We start from the raw sequence: 10,552 nt of genomic DNA on the forward strand, positions 1-10,552 counted from the left end.
AGGTGAGACTGGGGTAGATTTCTGGTAGGGTGCTTTTAAACTGCCCACTAGTGCAGCTGATACCAGCTCTTACCCTCTTTATTTACTCTTCTTGGCATTTCAGCTGTTTCTTCTCAAGTTTCTTGCAGTATTTAAACTGTACGTAAATGGGCACTCTGGGGTACTCCTCCACCATTTAGCGGTGTACTGGGTACGCTTTGTTTTTGCAGCTGAGCTCTGCTGAAAATGGGTTGGCAGCAGAAACGTGACCAGGAGTACTAGCACAAGGCCTCCTGCATAGACAAGGGTGTTTCTTGTCCTCAGACCCTCTAACGTCTACCAATCTCTGCTTCAGTGAGGTATCTCAGGGCTGGGAGCGTAGTCTGCCTGTCCTGGTTTCGGCAGGGATAGAGTTAAGTTCCTTCCTAGTAGCTGGTACAGTGCTGTGTTTTGGACTTAGGGTGAGAACAATGTTGATAACACACCGATGTTTTAGTTGTTGCTAAGCAGTGCTTACACTAGTCAAGGACTTTCCAACTTCCCATGCTCTACTGACTGAGAAGGCTGGAGGGGCACAAGAAGCTGGGAGGGGGCACAGCCAGGACAGCTGACCCAAACTGGCCAAAGGGACATTCCATACCATGTGACGTCATGCTCAGTACATAAACTGGGGGAAGAAGAAGGAAGGGGGGGACGTTCGGAGTGATGGCATTTGTCTTCCCAAGTAACCGTTACGCGTGATGGAGCCCTGCTTTCCTGGAGATGGCTGAACACCTGCCTGCCCATGGGAAGGAGTGAATGAATTCCTTGTTTTGCTTTGCGTGCGTGCGCGGCTTTTGCTTTACCTATTAAACTGTTTTTATCTCAACCCACGAGTTTTCTCACTTTTACCCTTCCGATTCTCTCCCCCATCCCACTGGGGGGGAGTGAGCGAGTGGCTGCGTGGTGCTCAGTTGCCAACTGGGGTTAAACCACGACACTGCCAAACCAAAAGTAAGGTGGTGCCCCAGGATACCTCGCTTACTTGTGCAGGTCCAAACGGGTGCTGCTGCCTTCCTCCAGAGCTGGGACTCGGTGCCTGCCCCTCTCCCCACTCCCATTCATCGTGATCCCTTCTGGGGATACACTCTACCTGCGAGAAGTAGGCTACAGCTTAGCTTGGGTGTAGCAGGGGTTCAATAAACACTTAGCCTGTGAGGAAAAAGGAAGAATGTCCTATTCTTACGTAAATTATTTTTGCCAGGAGACACAGGCAGTGCTTGGCTGTCACAGATTAAGGATGGAGAAAATGCAAAGGCTGAACCTGGCCATGATATTTTTAAAGTATTTCTGTGAAGAGCTATTGCACCCACTTTTACATTCTCTTTTGATCTGTGGTCTCCCTGACAAACCGCCGTCGTGCTGTTCAGCCCGATTGTCCACTCGGCTGTGGTCTTGCACCTTCAGGACCCACCTGCTCTGGTGCTTCGGTACTCCCTGCAGACAAGGACTACAGGGTTGTCCATACCCATCCCCTGCTGACACCACTGAGGCCAAACTGCTGCTGCCTGCAGGGCTGGGCTTGGCTCCTGGGGATGGATGACTTGATCCAGAAGATGGGTTCTCCTGGGCATCCTCTCCTCCGCAGCACTGGTGAGGCAGTACAGCAGGCATGGGATGGTGAATTTTCTTGTTACTAACCTGTAGGAACCTTACACTCACAAAACTGCCACTTGTTCTTTGGATTAGTCCCATCAAGAATTCTGAGAGATGGCTGAGGAGTGATTTTGGCAAGATGACACTGATTGCTTTCTCTCCATCTAAAGTTTTTTGGGTTTTGTGGTGGTGGTTTTTTTCGTAATGATGCACCAGGGTTGCCAGTTCCAAGGAGCATGGCCTCAAAGTTATGCTAGTGCTTCTCAAATTTTCAACTTTGAAAAACAAGCAGAATGTTTCATGCCTCCCTTGGGTATTACTTTCTGTGCTGAGATGATTGTAACCTTTCCTATTTGGTATCTGAGAGCATCTACTGTTTCTGTTTAGACACCCGGACAAAGATGTAATGACCAAGAGGTGTTTTCACCTTCTGGCTTGGGATTAAGTCTCTCAGTCGCAGGTAAGGTCTGCATGTGTTTATTTGCTGGGGCGAATAGAAGGCAGGGAAGGTTGCATTTCTCCTGCTGCCACTTCATTTGGAAGGGCTCTTTGCGCAGATGGTGGAGGGCGCTGCGGAAACAAAGTAATCTCAGTGACATCCCCGTGCCTGAATTAGACTGACCCAGTGCTGTCACGCTGGGCCTGGAGGCAGCGATGGCACGCTCAGCGGAGAGCTGGAGGGAATTAAGGGCACAGGTGGGCTCCCTGTGGGCAGGCTGCACGCACCTCTGACAGCAGAGACCAAGTGGCATTTGTGCTGGTGAAGGCTGGGTGCGTGAAGGGATTGCTTGCTTGTTTTGGGAGGCTGATGCCGCCGTTGTGACACATGCAGCAGCGCCACGTGTGTTGCTGCGTGTGTCACGGTGGTGTGCACAAATCGGGGGCACCGAGGGGAGAGCTTGCACTGCTTGTGTAGTGTGAAATGGACCTTCAGGGAGACAAAAGGGTGGTGGTTTTGTTGCTGTGGTTTTTAAATGTCTGCCATGGGAAGGTCTAGTTAGTAGTCTGGATCAGCCCTTCTAAATTTTCCCCATTAAAAAAAAATCAGATTTGAAGAACAAATCTGTTGCAAAATCAATCACTGGAAATAAAACGATGTGAAAAGAAGAAGGAATTTTTAACACTGTTAAAGTATTGTTCAAAAATGTGTTGTTTATTCGTATGCTAACCATGCTGACTTGCTCGGGGATACTCCCTATTTCCCTGTGTTGCTCTCTGTCAGTTTAGAAACAAGGCGATCATCTCCTCCAGCCAAATTTCTTCCGTAATCTTGTAACATTAGCAAGCAATTAATAATAAGTCTAATTCATAATTACAGGGTATTTACTGTCCAAAAAGCTTAGCAAGAGAACTTTCTCATTAGAATAAGAATATACTAGAATGCATTATACGTACTAGATGTAATGCGAATATATGTCATTTTCAAAAACTAGTGACTAAAATGAAGTTCCACGGTTGGCTTTTAAGGAGATCCAAATGGCCTATCAATGGTATTTAGCAGTAACTCACCAGAAAATTAAAGCAAAACCAAGAACAATCTACTAGTACTTGGACTTAATTGATAAAAATAGCTTGTAAACACTAACAGCATTTACATACTAATGAATCTTTTGCTATTTAGTAAATAAAAATAACAGTGCTTCTCCATTTTTTTTCTTAAGACCAGGACGTTTCCGAGGAAATGGATACATCTTCCCAAAAATACCCAGTCAAAAAGCGAGTGAAAATTCATCCCAACACAGTAACAGTGAAATATACTTCTCATTATCCCCAGCCAGGAGAAGAGGGATATGAGGATGTTAATGAAGATACTGGAGTATTTATGGAGGATAATCCTAAGAAAAGACTACTGAATGATGGGAAAAAGAGAGAAAGGACTTTTTTCGGTACAATAGACGCAAAGCTTCAGCCAGCACAACTGCCAAAACCCGATGAGATTGGGCAATTCCAGCATTTTCCTGAAGGAAATATACTGCAATCGAGGAAAACGTGGGTAGTCCTTTTTGGATCTGCCGTGGCTCACGGATGTGTGGCTCTAATTACAAGATTAATTTCTGATCGTTCCAAAGTGCCATCCCTAGAGTTAATTTTCATCCGTTCAGTCTTACAGGTGCTGTCCATTACTGTTGTGTGTTATTACCATGAGCCTCCCTTTGGCCCCAAAGGCCACAGACTCCGACTCTTCTTCTATGGGGTCTGCAATGTCATCTCTATTACCTGTGCTTATACCTCCTTCTCTATAGTTCCCCCCAGCAATGGGACCATTATGTGGAGGGCTACCACTACAGTGTTCAGTGCCATTTTGGCTTTTTTACTCGTAGATGAAGGAATGGCTTACGTTGACATAATTACTGTAGTTGGCAGCGTGTTTGGCGTTTGTCTGGTCATGATCCCCAACATTGTTAAGGAAGAAAACTCTTTGCTGAGCACCTGGAAGGAAGCTTTTGGCTATACCATGACTGTTATGGCAGGTTTGACCACTGCTCTCTCCATGATAGTCTATAGGTCAATCAAAGATAACATCAGCATGTGGACAGCACTATTCACCTTTAGCTGGACGGGAACAGTGTGGGGAGCATCCACTATGTTCTTACTTCAAGAGCCAATCGTCCCACTGGATGGAGAAACCTGGAGCTATCTCCTTGCCATCTGCCTGTGCTCCACAGCAGCCTTCCTGGGGGTCTACTATGCCCTGAGCAAGTTCCACCCCGCTTTGGTCAGCACTGTACAGCACCTGGAAATAGTCATCGCCATGGTCCTGCAGCTTGTCGTGTTGCGGATCTTCCCAGGTGCTTATGATCTTGTTGGGGGGGCGGTTATTTTGGTTAGTGTTTTTTTCCTTGCATGTTATAAACTGTCTTGGAAGAATTTAGGAAGACAAGATTATCAGGAGATTGTGGATTCTTCCATTAAATGAATTGTGGTTTTACCGTCCGATTCTGGCTATGTGACCACGTCAAAGGAACATATTTCAACTCTGTGGTGTTCTAGCATAGTGGCCAGGTCCTCTCTCTGCTTTTAAATTCACAGCTGATGTAGCAATGTTGGTATTTCCAGACTTCCATGACAGGTGAATTTGTTCTAGTGTGTACAACCACTGACATTTTGCCATATGAGAAAAGGCTATTTGTCTCCAGCATGTAGTACGTGTAAGAGGAAGCACAGGCTGGCGCACAGAAGCGCAGGCCAAGTCATAGGCATGTTCTTCCTCACCTTCCCTGGATAAGGCAATACGGAGACAGGAATTCACTAGTGCCTCTCACTCCTGTGCAGTGTGGTAGTAGGAAAATGAACAGTAAAACCATTAAAATGGTCACCCAGAGTATTCATATCCTCTGTAGTACTTCTTATGCTTTGGCTGCAATATTCTAAATGAACTAATGCTAGTATTTCTGTGGTTAAAACTTGCATTTCGTGTGTGTATAAAGAATAAGTCAGTAAAGTTTTTTGTGCTCTGTGGTTAAATTTCTGTCTGAATCAATGCAGGAAGCCTGGATCTCCTGTGGGGGAAAGAGAGCCCCAAAAACTCGATCTCCAGTTGTGCCACAGCTGTGAAAGAAAGGTCCATGATAGATAAAAGATCTATCCCTGAAGCAGAGCAATATTCTTTCTATGGAACTACTTTTTCTAAAAGAGGTTTTGACTATTATGCAAGGGAAGAAAAAAAGGGAAAAGATTGCATTTCAGATTGAGGTGTGAGCAGCAGCGGTAACACTGAACAGCCTGACAGGCATCCAGTGACTTTAAGTCAGTGTGTTTGGGTCCCAACACTTCAGTTAGAAATGAGATTTACAAAAGCCCCAGGGGTTTTATGGTTCCAAATAGTATTCCTTGCCGTGCTAATCTATGGCTAATAAAGAGAAAGGCCAGCATCTAAGAATCTGTGTCCATGGGCTCCATGCCAACCTGGACCAGTGGGCACCTCCCCGCTCCAGCGGACTGTGCCTCTGTTCTGGGACATGAGCATTTTCTGAGGGAAAAGACATCGCTCAGGTGACCCCAACCAGTCTAGCTTCCCCCACGGAAAACACCATGGAAAATAACATTTTACTTGGGAAAAAGCCACAGCAGCAGCAATCACTTTTATTCCTATGAATACCCAGGGAGACCAGGTTCCCCAGCATCAGTCAGCCCAGCTGGCAACGCTCCCAATCCGTGTGACACTTGTGTCATCCTATGTCGGTGATGAGAGTGACCGCCTTGGCCACACAGGGAAGACGCGTTTCCTCGGGTGCTGGCACAGTTATGGCTGCCCCGACAACTCTGTTTCCTTTAGGAGCACATGGAGCTGGCAACAGGAGCTCTGCCCACTGTAGGAAGAACAGGAGGAAGGGGAGTAGGTAAAGCAACGCAGTGCTGGGAAAGCCATGCCCGACACCTTCCCAGCCGAAAAACCCTTTGGTAGCTTAGGGCCCTGGCAGGGGCAAGGCAGTTCCCAGCCCAGAATCTTGCTGTGCTTCTATCAACTCCTTGTTTCCCTCTGCGGCAGATGGTCTTTCCTCCTCTGAGTGATAAGACAACGGGAAAGTTTCCTTTGTGGAAAGCAACCAGGGCAAAAGGCTCCATCTATAGCTTCTACGCCTGTTAGCTCTGGAGGGAGTCAAGCTTTGAGACTCCATCATTCCAACATGCACACATGCACACAGCCAGCTGGGTATATGCTGGCAAGCGAGGAGCACGCAACAGCAAGACTCCACGAATGCCTGCACTGTGCAGTGGGGACGACAGAGCCCTGAGCAAGCTCTTGATGAGCTGCCCTGGCCCCAAAGCAGCAAAGCCCCCTCCTCAGCACAGCTCCCTGCTGCCTCCAGCGCCTGTGCTAGCTTCTCTGCTTGAGCCCCACGTGCTGTGCCAGCCCTGCTGTCATCCCTGTTGGCGCAAGCTGATATATGGCTAAGCAGACCTAAGAGCACATTGCTGCCGAAACGGGCAATCCCACTTCCTCCTCCTGCCACCACCAGCCGCCACTTCCTCAACGTCTGATCCATGATCACAAACTGCAGGCTGGGCCAGTTCGACTTGGGGATCAGGTGCAAAACTAATCCTGCCAAAACCTGAGCCCAAACTGATACAGGCAACCAGCACCCCGGGGCCAAGCAGGGCACAATCCCGTCCCGAGAACCTGGGTGATAGCCAGGGAGCGATTCCCGGGGTCTACAGGGCTTGGTCTTGGTCCAGCTGCGCCACAGCCTGCACAAGGTCCTGCACAACCATGTCCACGTCTGCCCGGGTGGTGTCTCGCCCTACGCTCAGCCGCAAGGCATTCTGCGCCACGTCGTAGGGGATCCCGCAGCTGAGCAGAATTGAGGAGGGCCTGAAACACAGACACGAGGGTGAGTGGGTTTAACTTGAAGGCCGAGGAAGCACGTGCGTCACCAGAAAGCTTCACCAAGCCATAAGAGGGAGCACATCTGCAGATGCACACCAGGCAAACCTGTCTCCTGCACAGTGCCCTGCTCCCTTTCCAAAGGCACCTGCTCCCACTGGGCTTGTTGCCCTACGATGGATCTGGTTCTTCCCCTCCAAGGAAGAACTTCTCCCACGTCCCCAAGGGTTGGCAGCTCTGCCATGTCTACAGGGCATTGCTCTAGACCAGGCCAAAAGCACCTGCTGTCCCCACACACCCCCAAAGGAGCCCGCTGGAGACCCAAATTGGGCTTGCGCAGGTGGGCCAGGCACACACGGACATAAGGCAGACTGTCTTCTGGCAGTGCCAGGCATTGAAGTGTACTTCCAAGCTCACCTGGATCCCCAAAGCCAGGAGGGACAAAGTCCTTCCAAGCAGCAGTCAAGCGTTCCAGCTGTGCCTCCTGCAATAACCTCCTTCACAGCCCTTCAGCCCCTCTGGAAAGCTCTGCACCCTTGGGTGCAGCTCCAGGTGACGCTGCCCATAGCTACCAACGGTCACTTTCCCTGTCCTATTTCCCTCCCTCCCACCCGCGCTTCTGGGCCTGGCAAAGCCGGCTGCTTACCGGTCCCCTTTCTCAGAGTGGCAGGCAGCCCCCACCCCGGCACGAAGGCCCTTGCCCTGAGACAGCCCTGCAGCACACACAAGCAGAGGTCTCCCAGCGCCCAGGCTCTCTCCCAGGGCTGCTGCCTGCCTCATCTCCCTGCCCAAGCCACGGCCAAGCGCCTGCCGGTCTCTAGCCGCAGGGTGCTGTGCGGGACAGGTGCTTGGCTCCATGGGCACCATCACGGGGCAGTGGTGGGGTAAGAGCTACCTTGAAGGCCTGGGCCCAGGATTGAGAAGTTAGAGGTGTTGCAGAGTCGCTTGGAGCCTGTAAAGTGGCTGGTGAGGTGGATCCTCTGCTTCCCAAAGGAGGCCTGAGAAATCAGAGGGCTGTGAACTGCTCTGGGATCATGAGCAGCTCTGTCCTGATGAGGAGGTGGCAGGGCCAGAGGGACATACCCGCCCTGGCTCCAGGCCCCACACTCTGCAGGCTGAGACCCTGGGAGGGGAAAGGCAAACAGGAACCAGGTCTGCTCACCTCCAGTCTGGCCTCCAGGTAATCCCGAATATCCCGCATATGAGCCTCGTAGGCCTCCCAGTTCTTGCTCACTAACTCTGCAGCCTGAGGAAAGAAAACCCAGACAGGCTCCACCAGCGACCCCCTGACACCTCCCTCCACGCGCAGCCCCCTGGCATGTGAGTCCAGCCTGGGAACAGCCTCTGCAATTGCCAGGTCCCCTGCATCCCCCAACAGTCTCTCGGTGCCTTGCACCATATGAGCTGCGTGACTGCCCACTGCCAGGGCTGCAAAGCCTGCAGCAAGTGCTCCGAAGCACCTCCTTAACTGGCACCAGAAAGCCCCATCTCCTTTCCTGGTAGTTCGCCCGCCCTCCTGCACCCCGAGATTGTCACTTCTAATGACCGGGGAGCACAAGTGACTGTCTCCATGCTGGCTCTGCCACGCAGCACCCCCAGGGAACCGCTCACCCATGACTTACCTGGCCGAGGCCAGCGATCATTGGGGTGTTCTCAGTGCTGGAAGGGAAGAGGGAGCAGTGAGTTATTTCTCCGGACCAGAAACCCAACCTCGGGGCACAGACATTCCCCACGTGGGACCCCTCACCACTGGCAGGGGGTCCTGGACACGTCTCTGAGGTGGTTGGGAAGGGGGCGGTTCCACCCTGTGGTTCCTCCCGTGGCAAAGCCTGTGCACCAGGCTCCCACAGTTCCCACGCATGGATCCATCTCCCTGCGCTGGGCTGCCTTCCCCAGGGCTGGCAGGTGACACAGCTGCCAGTTCAGCTCGGACCAAGTAGCCACGTGTGGTTTGGCCACCAGTCCAAGGTCCAGCTCTCTGGGCCACACCCAGCCACCTTACCCCGGCCGGAAACTCCTCTCCTGTCCCCCTCCAAAGAGCATGGGGTGCAGCGGGGTGGTGGTGCCAGGGCCGCGCACATACAGCGCACCAATCCGTGGGCCGTAGAACTGTGGGGAGAAACAGCCGCGGTGACCCTGGGGACACTGCCAGGTGTCCCTTTCCTGTGCTCCTGCCCAAATCCAAGTGCCCTCCAGTGCTGACCCCTGCCCATCTCACAGGCACAGGCTGCTGCAGAGTTGTCCCCTGCCCTTGGCCTCCTCCCGCTCCCCCTTCCAGACAGGTCCCCCTGACTCGCAGGAGCCTCGTCATCCAGCTGAAGACTGTCTTCAGAGCACCATCCAGCAGGAAAACTTTGGCCACTGATGAGGTATCAAGCTGTGGGGGGCACCCAAAGTCTCCCTGGCACCCCAACAGAGATGTCTTAGAGGGTGAACAGCAGCTGGGCCACGTGAACAGGGCCATACCTTGTGTCCCACAATGGTGAGGTAGTCCACCCCCAGCTCCTGCACGTCCACACGCCCCTTGCCAATCATCTGCGCCGCATCCGTGTGCACCAGGATCCTGGGCAGCCCCTCCGCTGCTCTCCGCTGATTAAGGGCATGGATGTGCTGGCTCAGCTCCGCGACAGGCTGGCGGGAGGGAAGAGGGTCTGCATCCCAGGGACCGTCTGCTCCCCCTTATCAAGCACCTTTTTGTGAGGATGTCCCCACCCCGTGCCACTTGCTGCCCACAGACTCACCATGATGACCCCAGTCTCATTATTGGCCAACATGATGGAAACCAGGCAGGTGGTCGGCCGGATGGCGGCAAAGACGTCATCTACCTCAGCGCGCCCGCTTCGTGGGGTCACAGGCACGAAGGTGGTTTCTTCAAGCCAAGAAACAAGCCCTGAGGTTTGCTGGGAAGCCCGACAGTGCCCAGGGCTGCCTGTGCCCCACTGAGCGGGCAGGAAAGCTGTGTGGGTAGCTGGTGCGCAGGCAGAGAGCACGGCGGCTCTTGGGGCCGGCCTTGAATGCCAACAGGGTAATGCACGCAGCTTGAGGGAATGGGGGCACTATGTGGGGAGTCAGTGCCCTTTGCGGGGAGAAAGGGGAGCATCATGCAGTAAGCAGGTCTCCACCCTCCTCCACAAAAATGCCAGCAGAGAAACCCCCCCCTCGGAAACCCCAGTCTGTGGCCAGACGTCCCCAGCATGTCCCCTGCGGTCCCTCTGCCGCTCACCCGCCAGGTTCTCCTTCACCAGCTGCTCCAGTGGCAGGCGGATGGAGTCGTGCTCCACGCTCGACGTCACGATGTGCGGTGTCCCCCAGCTGTCCCCCAGCCTGGCCTGGCTTTCGCGGAAGTGCCTGCGGGCAGTGTGGATCACCATGTTGTTTGCCTGAAGAGAGGAAGGCAGAGGGGAAAACGAAGGCCCAGAGGGAGCACGGCGCCCTTCGTCCCCACCCTCCTCATCGCCGCTTGCTTGAGAGGAGGTGGCGGGCAGGGGCGGCCAGGAAGGGAGGTCACCGCCCCGCACAGAGATCGCGGCCGCTCCCACCTCTGTGCCCCCTGAGGTAAAGACAATGTCCTGCGGCCGGCCTCCCACCATCCTGGCCAGGCTTTCCCGCGCC

At 52.8% G+C, this 10,552-nt stretch overlaps 2 protein-coding genes across 2 annotated transcripts; one reads left to right on the plus strand and one right to left on the minus strand.

Annotated features, from left to right (window-relative positions):
- The first annotated feature begins 1,989 nt into the window (after positions 1–1,989).
- Positions 1,990–5,074, plus strand: SLC35G2 (solute carrier family 35, member G2). Its single transcript, XM_009323999.1, has 2 exons — positions 1,990–2,074; positions 3,276–5,074. Exon 2 carries the CDS (start codon positions 3,296–3,298, stop codon positions 4,529–4,531), a length of 1,236 nt encoding a protein of 411 aa, XP_009322274.1. The 5' UTR covers positions 1,990–2,074; positions 3,276–3,295; the 3' UTR covers positions 4,532–5,074.
- Positions 5,075–5,673: 599 nt separating this feature from the next.
- On the minus strand, positions 5,674–10,545 carry SCLY (selenocysteine lyase). Its single transcript, XM_009324000.1, has 9 exons — positions 10,480–10,545; positions 10,164–10,320; positions 9,682–9,809; positions 9,407–9,571; positions 8,943–9,049; positions 8,563–8,599; positions 8,103–8,186; positions 6,737–6,928; positions 5,674–5,924 (listed from the first exon to the last, which is right to left on the minus strand). The coding sequence occupies exons 1-9, from the start codon at positions 10,528–10,530 to the stop codon at positions 5,784–5,786; spliced, it is 1,062 nt and encodes a 353-aa protein (XP_009322275.1). The 5' UTR covers positions 10,531–10,545; the 3' UTR covers positions 5,674–5,783.
- Positions 10,546–10,552: the final 7 nt, after the last annotated feature.

The sequence above is a fragment of the Pygoscelis adeliae genome, unplaced genomic scaffold, assembly GCF_000699105.1.
Source record: "Pygoscelis adeliae isolate BGI_AS28 unplaced genomic scaffold, ASM69910v1 Scaffold485, whole genome shotgun sequence".
In the NCBI taxonomy this organism is placed as follows: domain Eukaryota; kingdom Metazoa; phylum Chordata; class Aves; order Sphenisciformes; family Spheniscidae; genus Pygoscelis; species Pygoscelis adeliae.